The following is a 21805-nucleotide window of genomic DNA, read 5'->3' as shown; positions in this document are numbered from 1 at the left end:
GGAGCAGAGTTGTTAGGTGTTGGTATGGTCAATGTTTGGACTGTGGTAAATCTGAAAGACCTTTTCAATTAATTTCATGGTTTAGGGTGTCATTTTCATTGTGTTGTCCTCTTGAAAGATTTGAAGACATTTTTATTTTTTAGTCTACTTATATTTTTATTCCAAAATCTTAATACACGTTGAATATGTTGGTGAGATTTCACCACCCTCAGTCTTTGGGGAGAAGACAACTAAGAATGATCACAGAAAGATGATATTACATCCCTGGGAGGTATATTCAGAGAAGAAACTACATTAAGTATTTTTGGGATTTGCTGAAAAGTTATATGATAGAATGGATATTCATTTTTATCAAGGGTTCCACCAGATTCCTATAAAATAGATTTTCTTAATGCATTTTAAATGCATTTAGGATTAGAATTTACACTAAAATTCTAGGCATATTGATATATATATGTAGATATAGATATACACATTACATATATATGCACATATGTGCACATATATACACCCATATATATATTTGCTGACATTTTAATGTGAAGTTTTAGTCTGTGATATAAAATGGAAAATTTGATATCCTCAAATGTTTGAATATGTTTACTCCTATGTTTTACATTTAATTTTCCAAAGTAAAACATTTCAGTTGAGGATTTTATTAGAAAATAAATAATCATTTAGCTATATCTAGAAACCAGAATAAACAGTGCCATAAAGCTTATAGGAAAATGCAGGTCAGATTCATAAATATTCATGTGTTTACTTTCAATACAGTCACTATGTAGTTTAATCTCAGAAAAATCTGTTTTTCAGTCCAACTATGAGGTCAAATAAATACTGAGGAAAAATAGTGCAAAATAAAGTATAAAGAGCAAAACAAAATTATTACTAGGATATAGAATTTCTAGGTGCCAAAGCATTAGCCAAGTGTCAGGTCTATCTGTATCTGGTCAGGCCAAGAGACCTGAAGAGAAATACTCAAGCTTCAATGTAAAACTGGCTTACGACTTAGCCACTCAATGGACACTACTGTTAGACTAATCAGACCATCTGTTCTGTGCTACTTTTTGTAGCAGGTTATTAAGAAACTGAAGCTAAATCTCATTTTTCTATGGATTGAGTTTTTATAATGAAGGAACTTGTATAAGCTGCCAATCAGCCATTTCATCTAAGCATTTTCTAATTCAAATTACATAAAAGGAGGGTAGTTTAAAGGGGAAAAAATAGCTATTATTACAAACCAAAAGATATGCATGGAGATGTATAGAGAATGGATGGACAGATGGATGAATGAACGAATAACTATTCCTAGAACTCCTATACATCTGCGTATCTGTATTTTTTTAAAAATTGTGGTTATTCTTCCAAACTCAATTCTCTTGAATGACCTAAAGGTATTTTCTAAGTGGCTAAAGTGCTTCATTTAGTATAAAATTAGAATAACATATGTTGGGCTTATTTCTTCTATTATTAATTTTTTATTATTCATAAAAACTAACATGTATAAACATTGACATAGTTGGGCTTATTGCCTGATAATTAAAGAGAATTATATCTGTGTCAAATATACTATTTTAAAATTTGTTACTTTCTTCGTAATGTTAAAAAGCAATATTTGAGTCAATGTGTGGTATAGATTTTTGTAGATTTTTCTACTCACTGAAGCATGCAGTCAATAACTAATTTCTCTAGAGATATACTGCATTTAACATATTGAGATTTTTTTAAATACTTCAGACCTGTGCATTGAGTCTATAATACCTATCTTAATTTGACATCTTTGATGACCATATAATAGGATATCTAAATTGTATTTTAAATGTCCATTTGTTTACCTAATACATTCAGTGTCAAAGAAATAAATACATTGCATACCTTTTTTTAATTTTTGCCAATTGCTATGGTATGTGAAATCCAAGTCTTGTGTTATTTCTTGCATGGTTTCATTTCACTGTAATCTAACACTCCAACTTACAAAATATATGTGAAATAAACTGAGAATGTATTTTCATGCTAACAAACTCGAGGAAATGACGTGGTTTATACAATACTTATATTCTTAAGCAATAATTCCAAAAAGTGAATTAATTTTCCAATTATAAAATATTAAGGATCATCAAAATATTAATATGCCCTTTTAGATCTGTTATTAAACAGAATAATATACTGTTGATTTCTTCTTTGATATAAATTTGACTGCTATAAATTATCTTTGGTTAATATATAAATAAACAGTAGTGTAATCTATTCCTTCTCTATGGCAAATACCCAGTTTTTACATTTAAACATGACTTTTAAAGTCTTGATAGATATCTTGGCCTTTTGGTCAGGTTAAGAATACACATTGGCCAAGTCTAAGATTCATTTGCTCTATTGAGTGACTTTTCCTAAGTTTCACACACAAAAAAACGGGGGCTTAAAATTTAAAAGGTACTGAAAAACTAAGAGAGGCCTAGGTTTAATATTTTATCTGAAATAGGACACATTGCATCCTAGTATTTCCTAATATCCTTTTCAAAATTACAGTAAGTCATGATCACTATAAAATATTCTGGATCTTTACACATCAGAATTGACAAAATACTGAGTTACATAGGTTACCACTTGGAAAACTAAGAATAAACTTTAAATTTGTTCTGCAGATAGTCACTATTCACTTTGCCAGGTGAGCATCTTATTCACATGTTTTCTGCTTTCTTACTGTCTTAGCACATATATTAATATTTTGGGCATTTGAACTCTGCTTGATGGAGAAATTTTCAAGTTCACTTTATTATTTCCTACTAAACCTAGCTGTTTTCATACTCCATAGTGTTACTCCATATAAGAAATAAAACTAAACAGAAAACTTAAGGCAAGTAAGGAGATTAATCTTGGAATTAACACTTAGACTTTTCTTTTTCTCCAATTCCTCTTTCAGTCCATTTGGTGAATTGGGCCAGTTAATTTTATTCCAGTTTGTCTTTAGACTATAGACGAGTTCACTAAGCTAACGTATCTGTTGTTCTTATACCAGTTTGAAAGGTCCATTTATCACTTTATAAATAAATATTTTAACTAGACATCCTTCTGTATTGTATTGAAATAAGTTGTTTCATGAAAGAAACAATTTCATCAGTGATGCAGCTTAGATCTCAGGCTCTTCCACTTATTTATTCCTTGCCAAAACAACTATATTTGTATCAGAATGTCTTATTGCTGTAAGTTTACATGCCTGCTTCAAACACCTCCCTCACTGTGGAAGTTGTGTATGTAATGTTGTTTGAGTGATATTAAAACTAGTGATGGAGGCAAAGTAATAATAATAATAATATTATTATTATTTTTGAGATGGAGTCTTGCTCTGTAGCCCAGACTGGAGTGCAATGGTATAGTCTCAGCTCACTGCAACCTTCGCCTCCTGGGTTCAAGCAATTCTCCTGCCTCGGCCTCCCAAGTAGCTGGGATTACAGGTGTGTGCCACCATGCCTGGCTAATTTTTGTATTTTTAGTAGAGATGGGGTTTCACCATGTTGGCCAGGATGGTCTTGAACTCTTGACCTCCCCAGCCTCCCAAAGTGCTGCCCACCTCAGCCTCCCAAAGTGCTGGGATTACAGGCATGAGCTACTGTGCCCAACAGCAAAGTAATTATTAGATTGAGCACACGCTTTGGTTTCTCAAAGACTTGGATATCAGTGCTGAGCTCTGTTAATTTTTGCTCTGTGATATTGAGCAAATTATTTAACCTATCTGAGACTCCATATTGTTGTCATTAGAGCTAATAATACTTATTTTAAATTGTTTGAAAGATTAGATGAAATAATAAAAAGCAGGTAGAGTGCCAGGCACAGTAGCAGCTCTACATAAAACACATCAATTGTTTTTAATTATGCATTCTATTCTCAGCCATTTCTAAAATTTTATTTCTAGTTAAATAGAATTTACATCCCCACTTGTGCTTGTATCTTTATAATTGTTTTTACTTTGGCAATACTTGATAATTTAGAAATGTTGAACAATTGAGAATACCACAGGCTTTCAACAAGAGTGATGTATATTGCTCCATATTAGTAAGTTCAATGTAAGTTAGATGCTATTAATAAATAATATTTAGAAACTAACTTGAGAAAGAAATAACTAAATCTCATTACACTTTCAAGTAATAATAAGTAAACATTTCATTTTATGACATCTATATGAAAATGTATTGTCAATAATCATATTAATTACCAAATGCCATTGAAGAACCCTGTTTATTACAATAAATTGTGCAAATACGTGACTCAGAAACAAAATAATGCATAACGTATTTTCTATTCAAATGAATGAAAGTATATGAAAAAGAAATACATTGCACAGTATCATCTGATTTTAAAGCTGAAAATGTAAAATGTTAGTGGCAGGGCTAGAATTGGATCTCATTCCTAGTCCGGAGCTCTCTCTATTTACTGCTTCACTTAACATGTTTTAAAATGAGTTTAAAAATTGTATAATTAAAGAAGCAACTTTCAAATTAAAAAAAGATTTTTTTATAGTTAGACATTAATAGTCTCTGACTATAATCAATTCTTTGTGTAAATTATACAAGCACACATAGATTCTAATATTGTCTAGAATATTTGTTTTTAATTAATTTAACAGGTATTAAAATTACTCCTGTGTACAGTAGATGGAAAGAAGACAATCATTGGGAAAGTCTAAGATTTTAACTTCACCAAACAAGTCAGACTTCTCAATTTGTATTTCTGAGAGGGAATTTCAGATAGAGGTATATACTCATAAACATTTTTAGTCCCTCACCCTTCAAAGGAAAGGGTGACTATTAGATGTTCTTTTTATCACTACATGTATTTATGTAGGACTTATCAGAAACAGTGGTAAAATGTTTACCTAACCATAGTTGTTAATATATATATACAAAAAAGAAAATAAAAGATTGAAAAATGTGATCATGTATTTTAATTAGGTAAGACCAAACTATAATAGTGAAGTAAAGTTAACTCTCAAAGGGCTGTTTCAAATGAAGATCAGTTTATGAAAGATTGACTTCAGAAATCTAAATGACTTGTCATTACTTACAGCTTCATATCAATTAATCCCTCAGTTGAGGGGTAGGGGGAAATGGCTAGGAAGGTTCAATCTACTTTAATTCTGATTATTTTTCCTCAAAGGGCCTCTTGTGTGTAGCTTATATCATCCAAACAGGTGCCAGAATATCATTTTTTGAAAATTAGAGGATATGAATTTTTTTAAGTAATGGTAATCGGGAATTGCCATAATGGAAAAGGGACTTGTGAACACATCTGTACAAATGGAACCATTCCATTATTAATGGGAGATTTATTACTGAAGAAATCACTACAGAACAGTGTGGTAGAGATTGTGTTGTTATTTTAATATGAAAGCCAGGTCTTGCGTTAGGACATTGTTGAAGCTTGTGCGGAAAGTAAATGGCACCCCTGGGACTGTAGCATTCTGCTAGATTGAAGGGCCTTTAGTAATCCAATACGCTAATAGCAGTTAAGATCCAGTGTAAGAGCTAATCATGTCTTCTGCTTTTATAATAACTTATACATGGTAACCAAAAGTAGTTATGATGTGGTGGCCTCATTGTTCTTAGTAGATGACTTTTCAAATTAAAAACTAAGTTCACTGAGTAACTTTACAGAGTTTATTTCATAAAGGATAATAAAATAGGATACCTGTTTACAGCAGTTTTAACAGCCACCTACTACTCTTAGGAGATTATGTATCCCTACACAGATGAACATTGGAGTAATGATAGAAATGTAAGTATAAGCCTGTTGTTTTATAACAATTTTGAATGACTATAAAATGGGTTTATTTTATGGGTATTTGCTAATGTTTGAATCATTATTTCAGTGGTTTGTTAATAAGTTCAGTTATGTTTGATGTTTCCTAGGTTTCATTGTCCATCTTCTCATATAAGGCACTTACAAATATATGTTAAATTATGAAATTAGTCTACAGCATTTAATAGCTTGATATAAATGATATTTTCAAGGGCCTGTAAATGTGCTTTTAATGTATTTTTTATGGAAAACCATCTTATATTAAATTTTGAAAGCCTCTGTTTGGCTTCAGAATCTACTCCCCACCACCTCTCCCCGCTGCCTCCAATGCCATTGCCTCACTTTAATATAGATACAGGACCAGAATTTTAGCTTGCTGCTGCTTATATCCATAAATAGTATTTATAAAATTGTAGAACCCTATATCCAAAGCAGTAGACATATTTTTATTATATTTTCATGTGATTGAAAAATCTTGAGACAGACCTGTTTTTTAATACTGCACACTAGATGGCAGTTTTGTCATATTCTTCCAATTTCAAATGCTGCTAGTATGGGTGGAACAGGAAAGGCCATCAGTGTTTAGTCTGCACTCAGAGGGTCTCTGCATGACCAACGCAGACCCTATGGACTTCCTGGAACATATGTTAGCAATTTAGCTGCAGACATTTATTTCTTTGTTTTACTGCTTGGCTCTTTGAGAAAGTGTTGGTGCCGGGTTATGGGTTGTCTGGATCATGTCAGAGGCCATGGGGATCAAGTTCATGTGACAAGCCAGACTAAGGAAAGATGAAGTTGGAGGAGGTGAGGCAACTGACCCTTACTTTCAACAGCATCCAGTCGCTGCCTGTCTGTGGATTGGGGCCAAATGCTTGGGCGTTTAAGTTTTATTCCAGCTGAACAAACAAAACACTTTGCCCATTTGGCTTTTTCATATTTCATCAGTAGTAGATCACCCAAAGATTTCTCCATTTCTCAATGACTTGCTTATCCCTCATCTTTCTCTCTAATGCTTACTCCTCTAGCCCTGTCCAGACGAAGTGACGTTGAGATCCTTGGCTACTGCATGCTGCGGTGGTTGTGTGGGAAACTTCCCTGGGATCAGAACCTGAAGGACCCTGTGGCTGTGCAGACTGCTAAAACAAAGTACAAATTTTCAAGTATTTCATCATATACTGCAGCAGGTCTGAAGGGATACATTAAAGGGAGCTAACAACACAGAGAAGATTGGCATTCACCCAACATGACAACCAAGGCAAATTTCTTTAGTTTGAAAAATATGTTTAAAAAAACCAAACAACTAACACATAAAATCCATTAAGTTAACATTATAAAAAGGCATGTACTTGAATTACAGTGCAAAATATAAAGTGAAATAGCTGTTTCTTTATGTGGTATTTTCCAAAGCTTAGATTTTAGGTGGTAGTCTTTTCAAGGAAGAGTATTTTAAATTAACATTGTGCAAGTATGTTGAAGTAGTCTGAGCTTGGTATGATTGATATTAACTGTGTAAAATAGCAGTGTGAAATGGGACAAATAGGGCTTATATTTTTCAAGTGAAAGCAACGTACCTCTTATTTCTATCTTTGAGGGAATATGTTTTGTTTCTCAAAGAAGAAACAGTTTTTACATGAGCTATTTATATGAGATAATCTTATAGCCACAAAAACATTTTTAATATTCTACATTCAGTTTTTATTACCTGGATTCAGTTAGCATAAGAATTAGGTCAGACTAAGAACAGGGTGTTTTACTGTTGTGCAGTTCTCGCACTGATCAGGCCTAAGAAAAAGTCAATTGTAGAGAGCACAGAATAGCCAGTTTTTCATTATATACCAAGATATGCTCACCAGTAGTTATCCACAGATAGCAAAGCATCAGCTAAGCTAAGTTTTAAGTAGGACAATCACAACAGAAGAGTACAAAGCTAGGGAAAAATTAGCTGATTCATAGAAATCTCTTTGAATTCAGTGTGGCATCTGTTCTTAATAATGAGAAAGATTAGCCAGCAGATTCAGAAAAATACATATTACATTTGTAAATACTGACATATAGTATAGAAATATTCCTCCACTTGGAATCTTGATCATCCTAGTCCCTTACCCAAAACTAATACATTTATGTAAGTCCATATTAGAACTAAATCAGTTATTTACTGCAGTGATTGATGTGTCCATATTCTCATGTAACATTTTTGAAATATGGGTCAAGTCAAAACACCATGATGGGCATATATAAACAGTTTTGGTATTTAATTTTCCAAACCAGTTTACCTAATTAGAGTAATATAATAAAGTAATATTATTTTTTAAAAACTAGCATTTTAATTTTAATGATTATATGTTTTTATTTAAATAAGACTAGTATGACTTGTTTTAGTTTTTTATCAATATGCATATATATATATTCATTGTAGGTCTCCATAATGAATATACTTATGTATATTTGTGTATAATAGGATGTCATGTAAAATAATAAAATATGCTAATAAATCAAGCATAACTTTTATTTACATTTTGGAGACTCATATATGTTAATATCTTCATTTTGACTTGATTAATAATGTAAGTCTATAGACTTGTAAAGCCAATATCATACTATGAAGTTTATAATTCAGATAAACCATAGACATTTTCAAACTTGTTATAGTACATAATTATAATTTATGTATAGTACATTTATGTAATTTATACAATTTATATAATTTAATCGATATAAATTTATATAATATATATACTATATATAGTACATAGTCATAATTCATTCAACTTGCTGAGAAGGTATGACACTGAAATTCCCCTAAGAGTGGGATTGTATATTCAACCAAGACACTGTATCTCCTGTATTCCTTTTATTTTCCTGACATAGTGTGATTCTGGATAAATGTGTGTATTGTTATTCTGCCTATGCCAGAGGTTGTGAGTCACTCACACATATAAATAATTTTAGTTGAATGTTTTTACAGGTTGAGTATTTCTTACTTGAAATGCTTGGGACCAGAAGTGTTTCAGATTTCAGATTTTTTTAATTTTGGAATATTTGCATTACACTTAACAATTGAGCATCCTGCAAACCTGTTTAATTATGGGATAGCATAAAACTTTGCCCAGTGGAGAACAATGCACATATATAATAATTAACTTCTCTCCAGTGGTAAATGCCTAAGGAAAAAAATAATCCTGAAACTTCAGATACAGTGTTTGCATGAATTTTTTATTGTTGTTTTTGAGAAAAAAAAATCATGATAAATATTACTACTTCTGTGTTTCTGCATATATAAACTTTGAGTTAAAGCATTTATATTATAATTCCTATAATTCTGCCTTGTTCAGTATTGGGACTTAGAAAACAGTACCCCAAAGTGGGGTGCTTTGGCATACTGAGAACCTTTGAACTGAAAGAGACTGTTTTAGTCTGTTGGATGGCCTCTTTCTGACCTCCTGCCCTCTTGTCTCATCCCTTCTCCTCTCCAGAAGAGAGTCATAGAAACCAGAATTCCTCTTCCCCAAAGTAGGTTACAGAAACTAGAACCCCCCGTTACTGTAGAAACGGCCATCCTCTTCCTTCTCCCTTGAAGACCCTCATTACAAAGGGGTCCTGCCCCATCCCCAGGAGGAGTAAATGCTACACACATCAAGAAGAATATGGACAGACTTACTGGGTCCCCCCACCGCACTTCAGTACTATTAGATCATACCCTTTGTCCAATCACATTTCTACACAGCTGTCTATTCTTCATCAAACCTAAGCATAAAGATAGACTTCTTTGGGTCTTTGGATCTTCATTTCTGAAGTCTTCCGTGTCATATAAAACTGATTAAATAAGTTTGTTATACTTTCTCCTGATAACCTGCCTTTTGTTACAGGAATGTTGGCTGTGACCCTTATGGTGGGTAAGAAAAGGGACCACACCTTCCTGGCCCTATGTTAGTCTAGGTTACTGATATAAAATTAGTTTATGGGCATTGAGGGTTCTCCCCTACTTCTGCTTACTTTCCTATTATAGCTGGGTAACCAAAAAAAAAAGCATTGAAAATCACAATTTTGGTGACCTACCAACACCAAAATTAGGGTTTTGTTTTCTATTCAAAGTAGTCACAGGGTTGAAAACATATTCATTGTGCATTACTTTATTTTGTTTTAGTCTGTTGGATGAGCTCCCTGAGTCAGTGCTTAAATGGGCTCCTTCTGGAAGCAGTTGCTGTAAGTCAAATAGTAACTTTTACTTTCTTAAGATTTACAGGTCACCACATTTGTTGCTCTCATTTGGTAGCTTTTGCTTAACACACCAGCTCCTATTCCCATCAGGGTGGAAAGGAGGAAACTCTTCAAATTGCAAATAGGTTGCTAAAGAACGCAGTGTTTAGATCATCTTTAACATTAGAACACAAGAACCTCAGAAGATACTTAGGTGGAGTTTTAGGCTTTGCTTAGTGCATTTCTCTCTCTCTCTTTTTTAAGATATCTATTGTGAGAATCATGCACGGGTTTAATAGTCAACCGTATCTGGTATTTCTAGAGTTAAAACTTTTCCTCTATCTATTGTTGAAAGAAGATAAAGTTGACCTAAGGAAAAACTGCTTTTCATCAGTCATTTAAAAAACCAAATCATTAAACACTTGAATGCTGTTTGGACCTGAATTATGCTGACTGAACTGCCAGCAAAGAAAATTTTTTATTAGCAAAGGCATTTGATTTTGGGATTTGGAGGTATACTTCATAAATGGTTTTCTCTTTCAAGTTAGTATAGAACTTTTTAGAATTTTTAATTGACAGTGTTATCAATATAAAATAGCAAGTCAACTAGGAATTACTCACATTCCTGTCATTTTTATGTGCATACACAACACATTATTCAACACTGATTTAACAACTGAGTTAGACTGTCTTAAAAGAAAAAGCCAGTGCCCACTATCAGGCTTGCTTTTTTCTCAGAGACAGATAATCAGAGTGAATCTTGTTTTCCGTTTACATTGGGCAATCTCAAAGTTAGCTTTTGGGCTGACTTCTGAAAGTAGATATGTATGCCGTCCTCTCTAGCTAAGGTCAAATAGCATCTGTTTTCATCTGGTTGAAAAGTAGAGAGTTAAGTCATCTTAAATTTATATTCACAGCCTTTCACTAGAAACCAAAATTTTCATTTGTGTAGGAGAGGAAAGAATTCTTCTTTCTACATCCCTCCTACATTTTGCAAGTCCTATGCTTTCCCCCTTTCTTTAGAACTTTTCTTCTGATTGAGGGAGCCATGCAAGAGAGATCCTTATTGGGGAAATGGGTTAGAAGATGAAATATTTGTTTTCATAACTGTGAATAACTTGGTCAAAATGGCAATACCTCTTTTTGGCTAATATTCTTACTGGATTTTTTTTTTTTTTTTTTTTGCAATGGAGTTTCACTCTTTAGCCCAGGCTGGAGTGCAGTGACAAGAACTTGGCTCACTGCAACCTCTGCCTCCTGAGTTCAAACGATTCTTCTGCCTCAGCTAACTGAGTAGCTAGGACTACAGGCATGTGCCATGCCGCCACACTCGGCTAATTTTTGTATTTTTAGTGGAGACAGGGTTACCATATTGGCCAGGCTGTTCTCAAACCTCAAACTTCTGACCTCATGATCCACCCGCCTCAGCCTCCCAAAGTGCTGAGATTACAGGTGTGGAGCCACCGTGTCTAGCCCTTATTGTTATTTTTACCAAGTCGTACAGTTTATGTTTTAGTCAACTGGACAGAAAGAAAGAAAGATGGGAAGATGTCATTTAAATTTATCTCTTTTACCTTTCTTGTCACTCCTGCAGAGAAAGGACCTGCTCAGTTTAGGATTAGAAGAGAAAGCCCAGATGCCCTGAATTGTTCAAGCCAAATGCTTGTGGATCAGTGTATATTCTATCATACTCTATTGTTAGAGTTAAGATTTGAGTCAGATGAATAATCTAGATGGGAGGCATGCCCAGTTTTTTTTTTCCACTACAAACCATTTTATTGAGTCCATACTATTATTTATAAAATGCAGATTTCTATTTCCAAAGCACAAAATGTTGAAACTTTAATATTAACATGAAGACCTCTTAAATTAGGAGGTTGTGCTTAGGAAGAACACAACCATGAAAATGAAAGGAGCTCATGTACAAAAGTTTATTACTGAAACATTTTATGAAATAAAACAGCCAAGAAGTTTCTAGCATGCATGTCCAACTAAGCAAAATAATAATAGTTTCAAAAGTTTCTATCTCTTGGTAGTAATGATACTTCATATTTCACTGGCTTAAAAAGCAGATGATTCAAAAATATAATTTCATACTAAAGGCATTTTGCTTTATAGTTCTGGCAATATGCTAGTAAACTTTACAAGGTACTTAATATAATAAATCCAAATCTTGAAAAACTAACATTTAAACAAGTATTATATCACAATAGTCTAAGCTTCAGGTTTGTAATAATAAATTAATAATGGAAATGGCTCTCTTTTTTTTTTCTCCCTCTCCTACCTCACTGGTACCTCATTTTTCCAAACCCCAGTCCCATGAAGGCTTTGCAGCACAGCTGCTGTCAGCTGGTGGGGTGCCAGGAGTTTTCCATTGTCTTGTAACAGTGATTTGTTCTCAACACATTCAACTCTCTTCTTCATTTTGTATATTCTGATTAATGGAAATATGTACCAAACTTGGCTTACCAATCTTCAAAGGACAAAAAGCAACAATATTTACATTAAAGTGTAGTGAATATAATTTAATCTTTTTTTTAATCATCCATTTAGGAATTGGATACCCCCCAGTCCCTGTTAAGGGGCTGCATGAAGCATCAGTTATAAACATGGTGATAAAATAGCAGCACTTGCTAGTTAACAGAGATCTGGTTAACCAAATGCTAGATAACAGAATTTGATAAAAATAAAAAATTAGAGATGAGAAAAATAGGTTGCATAATTGCTACCGTGTCCTGGAAGAAAAGCCCAGAGCCAAGAATTCACATTTTAATCACATTAGCTTCATGTTCCCAGAAAATAGCTCTGGACTATATGGTGTAAAGTGGTCGCTCTAACTGTAATAGGGAGAAAGGGATGTTAACTATTCCTTTTGGAATTTTTCCCTATAGGGAGTGAAACTCAGTGCCTCTGTAGTTTTCCATTTGAATAGAGGTAGGCCTGGAGGGAAAGTGAAGTCACTCCCACCAACCCATGAAGCTTCCCAGGTTTTCCCACCATGGATATAAACAACTAAGTGAGAAAGTAAGAAGTAGTTGAGTTTGAATCAGTAATATGTTTTTTTGGTTTTTGTTTTTTGAGTCGGAGTTTCGCTCTTGTTACCCAGGCTGGAGTGCAATGGCGCCATCTCGGCTCACCGCAACCTCCGCCTCCTGGGTTCAGGCAATTCTCCTGCCTCAGCCTCCTGAGTAGTTGGGATTACAGGCATGCGCCACCATGCCCAGCTAATTTTTTGTATCTTTAGTAGAGACGGGGTTTCACCATGTTGACCAGGATGGTCTCGATCTCTTGACCTCGTGATCCACCCGCCTCGGCCTCCCAAAGTGCTGGGAAGTAATACGTTTTTGAAAGGTAAAGGCATATCTAAACATCTCTGTGAACAAATGAAAGTTTTTAAATAGTATTTGAAATTATCACCACTTCTCTTCCAATCTTAGGTTGAACCTCAATATGAAACAGAAGTGCAAACTACAAATATTTTAATGCAGTGAAGTCTGTAACTGTTGGTTACTAATTCTGTTTGTATTTAAAAGTTGGTAGTTCTTAACCTTTTTGGGGGAAGGGGAGTTACTGTGTAGTTCTAAGGGAACATTTATTTATACTAGAGAAAAAATAAAAGATGGCATCTCCTCATCGCACTGCTCTAAAATCAAAAAGACTATGCTGAGTACCAGGCTAGCTAGGTATGAAGGACATGAGGGAGGTTTCATGCATTCTGAAGTCAATCTTCACTAACAACATGGAATTTAAGGTCTTTTCTAACTATACTGTTATAATCCCAAAATCAAAGCCTTAATTAAAATTTGCAGTTTTTTTCTTAGAAGTAAAGAGCTTTATAATAAGTAACACTTTAACTGGATTCTCAGAAGTTCTTAAAGTATGAAGTATGGTCGAATGTATTATTTGTGTAGTCCTTAATAGCTGTACCTCATAAATAAGAATCACTACAATTATTAAAATGTACTTCCTCTCATAAGATCAGTGAATTGTAAGCATATCAACAAAGATATGTTAAAAACTTTCCCATCTTTTCAGTTCTGTAGGTTACTATATTTCAGTCATTTCTGAATATCATTTAAAGTTCTTTTCATTGAATTGATCATTTTTAGTTTCTTCAGGACATTTAAGTGTGTAAAAGATATAACAGAAAGATTTTGAGATTATTGGCGTCTTTCCAGTTCTTGCCAATTGTGAATGACATGTAAAAACTTTGATAATTCACAGGTGAAATAGCCCAATTTTTGGTATGTGCTCATAGTTTAGCATATGATGAAAAGCCAGACTATCAAGTGCTCAAGAAAATTTTGAACCCTGATGGAATACCTTTAGGACCACTGGAATTTTCCTCGAAAGGACAGAGTATAAATGTGCATATTCCAAATAGTCAAAAAGTAAGTAATATATTCCTGCTATCCTATAATTACCTCCTATTGATAATTTTCTAGCGGATGAAGTTATTTTAGGTCTCAAAGTAAGTCTGACAACTAAGTTTCTTCTTCCTTATATTTAACTCCCATTTCTCCTAATTCAGCACCAAGAAAGTTTGTTCCAAGTTCTTTTGACCTGTTGTCTCATAGAGAAAAATAGGATCTATGACCTACTGTGTACTGTGAAAGAAATAAAGCAGTCACTACTGTCACAGAAATGTGACTAGGGTAAAGCTAGTCTGATGTTACCAATGAAAGCCATCATTTGCATCTTTTCTTTAGGTTTTCTTTAGATATTGTCCTCTGTTTTTGCCTACCAATGTGGCCATAATTTGGTGGTGATAATAGTCTTGGATTTAACCAGATTATTTGTATATGCTGATATTTCAATCCATGGAAACAACTGTTTACAGAAAGTTAAAGAGTTTATGCCAGAGATCCAGGTTTTAAAAAGCCATTTTTTTAAAGTTACACCTCTTCTTTTAGTCTGCCATCTTCCAAAAGACCAACACCAACTTAAAAATAAAAAAATTAAGATTTTGAGCATTTTTAATTGGGCGGTGGAAATCTTAGGCTGCCATTAGCAAGATCAGTGGACAGGCAACTCAGCCTCCATGTCTTCCTTGACCACTATCTGTATGCAAAAATAAAGTGTAGAGGGCATTTTTTTCCTGATGCATGTACAATAAGATAGGGTCAGGATGCCATTCGTTTTTAATATTTCTTATGAACTTTGGATCATCACACTTGTTCATGAGCCAAGAATGCAGGATGCAAACTAATGTGACTGATAGGCTGCTAGATGAATGGTGAGTCAAGTATCAGTGCACAGATGGTTCTGATTTGCTGAATTTTGTAGCTGCTGCAACTGAAGACATAAAATATCCTTCTAGTCATAAATTAGCTCTTTGGAAGCAAAACCTTGGCACCAGAGCTTTACAACCTTCAATTAGTAGGAAAAGAAGTATTTGAATGACTGTGGTATTGACATCTGTAGGCCTGCATAGTAATCATTCCTAATAGAAGAGAATATCTGTTTGAGGAGGTTTTGCATGGCTAATTAACTACCAGTGAGAATATGTAATTTTTTCATGATCTCCTGATTGTCACCTTTCTCTCATGATACAATTAGATTTTATTGTAGCAAGTGCCTCACAAACCAATTGTCAGCACTATTTAGGTATTGCAGAAGGCAGAACAAAAGTTCATGTTTAATAAAAAGCCACTGGATTTTGATCTTGGTAATTACTGAGACTTATTTTAACAGTTTTATTGACTTTTGTGTTTTTATCACTTTTGCAACAAAACAAAGAGCCATTTCCTTGACATAGTATTTTTGTTGCAATAATGGTCACCACTTAATCTATGCTAATTTAAGTAGATTTTTTCCCTTTTTGTAGTTTTTCAGTTTCATAAACTTAATTGAAATATAAAAGAAGCCATTCTAAAAACTGATAGCTATATCCTCTGATATAAAATCCTAATTATTATGCACAAGAATTTTCAGTTTCATCAAATTCAAAGGGTGTTTGTTGTGACACCATTTTTATATGTAGAGAATAGAATATAAAACACTTTTTCCAATGAGCCTCCATCAAGAATATTTTACTCCTTTCCTTTTGATTAGAAAATTTTGATTATGAGTTTAAAAAAAAAACCACTTAAAAATAATATAAGCTTTTAAGTCCTTTGCTGATTTGTTAACAAATGTGATTAACCTGGACGTATAGATAGTAAGATGATAGGCGATATATTTTGCAGCAGATCAATATTTATATATGACTTATTTCTCTAGTATTTTTAAGTGCATACATATATTTTTAATGATAGCATAAGATATGGGCTCACCATATGTGGCTAGACTTTATCTTTTTATTTTTTAAGTTTACAAATTTTGCAATGCCACAAAAACCAAACCTGAAAATGTTCAAATGCAAAGTATGACAGTATAAACTATCCTGTACTCAGTTCTCCTGAATGATGCACATATAGAATAATTTCCACATTAAATTGCTTCCTTAACAAAAATCATTCCAACATGCGTATCAGTCACATGGCTCCAAATTTCTTTTTAGTCACAGACAGAATTCCCTTATTAGTAACTAAAATCATTTCTTCAGAACCCATTTATAAAGTAACATTTTTGTTACTTTATAGTTAGTTATATGAAGTTTAATATTTAGTTATAGAAATATTTAACAGACTAGTGAATGAACTCTGGACTAGTACTTTCTTTGGACAAAGATATTTTAAAGAAAGACATTGGAACAGAAAAAGTATACATATATAAAAATGTTACTATCATTAAGTATTCAAGGGAAAAAAGTTATGAATGTTTACATCTTTTAAATTATATTTTTCTTTTTTTTTTTTTTGAGATGGAGTTTCCCTCTTGTTACCCAGGCTGGAGTGCAATGGCACGATCTCGGCTCATCGCAACCTCCACCTCCTGGGTTCAGGCAATTCTCCTGCCTCAGCCTCCTGAGTAGCTGGGATTACAGGCACACGCCACCATGCCCAGCTAATTTTTTGTATTTTTAGTAGAGACGGGGTTTCACCATGTTGACAAGGATGGTCTCGATCTCTTGACCTCGTGATCCACCCTCCTCGGCCTCCCAAAGTGCTGGGATTACAGGCTTGAGCCACCGCGCCCAGCCTTAAATGTTATTTTTCTAATAACAAGTGAAACTTATACAGAGGGAAATATAATATTTTTAAGAAAAACATATTTTGATTAGGTATTAGAAGGTAACACATTGCCATAAGAATCTCATCAAACTTACATCACCTTTTTTTGCAAAAGAAAAAGCTTTTTTTTCCCAACACCGGATTTTAGTAGACATTATGAACCGTTCTCTGTAAACCTGAACAGAAAAGTCCTCAAATATTGTTATTGGAGTTAAATTGAAATTGAATTTTTGTCAAGAGAGTAGTGATGTTGATATTTTTTCATGAAAAATCTTTTGGGTTATTTTCTTGACTCAAAATGAGGGATGTGAAACTGAAGTCACTTGCCAGTAGTTCCTGCTTAGAAGTCACTGGCTCCCGAGTTAGCACCACCAATCAAATTAGAAGACTCTCTCATCAAGTCTACCACAGCCTCTTTATGCCACTCATGGGGATTTTATGTCCAAAATTCACTGAAAGAAACCATATTTCAGTAAGTATGCTTACTGAAGTGAGCTAAAGTTCTAGAATTCCCAGATAAGAATGTTAAAGCCAAGTTGGAAAGGAGCATTACTAAAGGCCCCATTTTGACCCACGAATAAGCTACTTTTCATGACCCAGAGGATCCTTTTACCACCTTATCAATGACTCCCACCTTATTATGGTACCTGAATCATATATACAATATGCAACCATATAATATGTTACTATATTGTAGTAATGTAGACACTTGGGCATAATGAGCCCTCCCACCCTTCCTAAATGCTTGACCCAGGCAGAGGAGTAGCTGCAGTCTGACATCAGCGCTAAAATGTTCAAGCTATCCTCCATTTCAGACAATAAAAGTTTACTCCTTCATTCACCTTAAACCTGAGGCTCCCATCGCACAGCCAGGGTTGAATATATTATTATTGGTAGTAGTATGATTTGTATAGAATTCAACAGTTTACAAAATTTTTTCCTAAGCTTTAAGTCTGAAAATAATTCTATGAACTTCTCTTTATGTTTATTTTCTGTATATGAGGAAAGTGAAGTACAAATTCTTAATTAGAAACACATTTTTGGTTTATAAATTTTAGAAGTCCAAAGGTATTCTTGATTTTATAGAACAGTGTGAAGTTCCAATGGAAAATTAAATAAAAACTACTTCATTTGCGTGGCTACTTTCTTGAAAATGTCACACACTTGTTTAGTGTCCTTCTATTATAAGGGAGGTCCGGGTGTTTTCTATATTTACTTTTTATCTTTGAGAAAAAGTTTCACTGTGTACACTATCATCCCACTTCATTCTTACAATTTTTTGAGTTTCCTTAGAAATAGAATTATCCATAAATTGGTTATCATTTTGTTTAGTAGCTAGAAGTGCCCACGGCAGGGCAGCCTAACCATTCAGCCAACTAACAGCAGATCCAGGAGGCATCATCTCTTCCAGGAACCTTCACAGAGGACTGAATATCTTATATCAAATTTGCTTATTCATCAGAGACTCCCAGGGCAAAAACTCTTAAACCTAATATGCCTAGCATATAGGAGGCACTAAAACCTTCAATAATATCTTAGCTAAAAATAGAAATACCAGCAACCTCACATCCTGCTACGTATCCAAGGGAAATAAAACCAGGATGTCAAAGAGGAATCTGCACTCCTATGGTCATTGCAACACTATACCCAATAATCAAGATATGGCACAACCTAAGTGTGTGAATGGATAAAGTGTGGTTTATAACTACAGTGTTACATATATGTGTGTATATGGGTGAATGGATAAATTACACTTATATTTGATTATACTTATATTTGATATATGTGGGTATATGGGTGAATGGATAAAGTGTGGTTTGTAACTACAGTGTTACATATATGTGTGTATATGGGTGAATGGATAAATTACACTTATATTTGATTATACTTATTTTGATATATGTGGGTATATGCGTGAATGGATAAAGTGTGGTTTGTAACTACAGTGTTACATATATGTGTGTATATGGGTGAATGGATAAATTACACTTATATTTGATTATACTTATTTTGATATATGTGGGTATATGGGTGAATGGATAAAGTGTGGTTTGTAACTACAGTGTTACATATATGTGTGTATATATATGTATACACACACAGTGGAATCTTATTCACCCATAAATAGAAGGATATCCTGAATTTGCAACATCATGGATGAATCTGCAGGACATTATGCTAAGTGAAATAAGCCAGACACAGGACAAATACTATATGATCTCATTTATATGTGGAATCTAAAAAAAATTAAACTGAAAGCAGAGCGTAGAACAGTAGTTGTTGGCATGAGAGTTGGGGAAAATGGGGAGATGCTAGTCAGAGGGTACAAACTTTTTTAGTAGTAAGATGAATGAATTGTGGAGATCTAATATACAGCATGGTGACTGTAATAATACTGTATTGTATTCTTAAAATCTGCTAAGAGAGTAGATCTTAAATATTCTCACCACACAAAAAAATGGTGATTATGTGAAGTGATGGATATGTTAATAACTTGTGGTATTCATTTCACAATATATACATGTATCAAAACATCATGTCGTATACTTTAAATATATATAATTTTTATTCTCAATTATATCTCAATAAAGCTGGGAGGGAAAATCTCATCTAACCATTTATAACATGGAACAAATTTTCACAGTTATTGGTAAATCAATATTTTATTAGAATAAAATAGTATGCAAGAACCTTGGGAGACCTTTGTTTTATGCTAATGGTATGATGTGCATTCCAAGATGACTCAGTGGAAAAGTGGCCCAGAACATGGTGACATAAATTTCCCTAGTAGTTTGGGAGGATGGAGTGGTGGAAATAAAGAATCCCTACATGATTAAGAAACATTTCCAACTTGCAAGTTACTGAAAGGCAGTGGTTTTGTCATCCTTTTATAAGCTGGGATCCCGGAGGAGGGGAGAATAAAGAGTGCTGTTGTGACAGTTTACACCTAGCCACAAAACAGCAGCATATTTTGAAGGAAGAAGTGAACACACTTGGCAGTGAAAGCTAAAAATTGAGAGACTACAAATTAAGGCTCTGCTTGCCCAGCCAAAGTAATTTATTCTCTATTTTGGCACTGGTTACTCCATTATTTCCCCTTGGTGCTGATCCTATCTTCTGCCCCCTATTTAACCCATGAAAAAAGGTGATGGCACTTTCAGCTGCTATAAACATTAAGCTGCTGAACAAAGACTTCATATAAGGACCTTTGCTGTAGCTTTCAATCTTCCAACAGTATTGTGGGTTCTGCCCTTCTATTTCCGAGTCTACTGCAAGGTTATTGAGAGTCGGGCATCCCCCAGGTATCACCATGGTGTGAAAAAGAAACCTTAGAGACAGCAAGCTTGTAGAACTTAACCTCTGATACTGGTACCTTTCATGACATGAACTGTTATTCATCTTGCTCAAAGGTTAAACTACCTGCACAAAAAAGTAAGCAACATCACAAGCTGCTTTTACATATTCATATTAATTAGGGTCACTTCAATGATAGAAAAATAAGATTTTAATTAATAAGAATTTAAACTACAGAGATATACTGGATCCATCCCAGCAAAGGTTAATAATGAATTCATGTGCAGTTTTAGAATGTGACAGTTTTCTCTAAAAATGTTGTTTTCAGTAAGCAAGTTATCTGTAGAGATAATTTCTAAAGAGTACATAACAGTGACACTAATTTTAATTGCTCTTGGCCCATTGATGAGAAAGGGTCTGGATCTTGCCAATGACCATAGTTTTTCTATAATGTCCATTTGTTGCTTTCCTCTATATTTCTTTTTTTAAAGCTTGGCAAATTTAGAATTTTTAAGAATCTGGGCATAAATGCCTTTTTTAAAATAAATACCAAAAGTTTTCATTATACATTATTGCTTATTTATACCAACAGGTTGATTCACAAAAGATTGCAACAAAGCAAGTCAATCAGGAACAAAATAGGTTAATAGGAAAAAAAGTTCACAGTGAGAGAAGCGCTGAGTCCTGTGCAACGTGCAAAAAAGTGCAAAAAGAGGAGACGCTAATGGGATTGATGAACAATGAAGCAGCTCAGGTAAGAGGGTTGTGTGGGGGTGGGATTTCTTTTTTTAACTTAATGTTACATTAGAATATGTCCTTTGGGAATAAAAACATCTTATTTTCTCCTAAGGGCCAAGATTGTGTGATTTTGTTAAATGAGAAGGGACAGAAACTATCCTAGCCAGCTGATAAAATCAAAGCAGCTGACATCAGTTATCACAGAAACAGAATAGCAGTAAGCACATTTGCATACAGAGCTGATTTCTTTATCCTAAGAATATAATGAAGTGCACTTAAATTTCTTTTGCCATCTATGATCCATTAGGGACTCTTAACGTATGCTCTACTTTTACAGTGGTTCCTTAAGTCTAACCCTTACAATCAAATAAAAGTGTAATGTTTCCTTGCAAATGTAGTTGTATTTTTAAATGATGTGTTTTTTATATCACTCAGTCATTTGGGTGGATAGTGACTCACCTTTAGCAGATGACTCAGTCAAATAACAGCAAAAATCCTCCCTAATCTAACCTTTTTGACAACAAGAAACCTATAATGCATTTATATTTGCAGTGAAAAAATACTTAATTTTGTCAAAATGACCAACCTTTTATATGATTTATACACCATTTCCCCAAAAGGATTTGGGGTAGTTTATAGTATGAAACAGGATAATTTAATACCCCTCC

The 21805-nt window shown here is 33.9% G+C and overlaps 1 protein-coding gene across 7 annotated transcripts in view; it reads left to right on the top strand.

Moving 5' to 3' along the window:
* The window catches only part of VRK2 (VRK serine/threonine kinase 2), a 103990-nt gene that overhangs the window by 69514 nt on the left and 12671 nt on the right, over nt 1–21805 (top strand). For all 7 annotated transcript variants that reach the window (XM_035272514.3, XM_078349290.1, XM_002757737.7 and 4 more), the window contains exons 9-12: nt 6819–6939; nt 9938–9996; nt 14215–14381; nt 20992–21153. In XM_035272514.3, coding sequence (XP_035128405.3) covers nt 6819–6939; nt 9938–9996; nt 14215–14381; nt 20992–21153 — 509 coding nt within the window. The remainder of the gene's footprint in view (nt 1–6818; nt 6940–9937; nt 9997–14214; nt 14382–20991; nt 21154–21805) is intronic.

Source organism: Callithrix jacchus, chromosome 14 (genome assembly GCF_049354715.1).
Source record: "Callithrix jacchus isolate 240 chromosome 14, calJac240_pri, whole genome shotgun sequence".
Classification (NCBI taxonomy): domain Eukaryota; kingdom Metazoa; phylum Chordata; class Mammalia; order Primates; family Cebidae; genus Callithrix; species Callithrix jacchus.
Note: the sequence above shows the minus strand (reverse complement) of the source record. Positions and strands in the feature narration are given on the sequence as shown.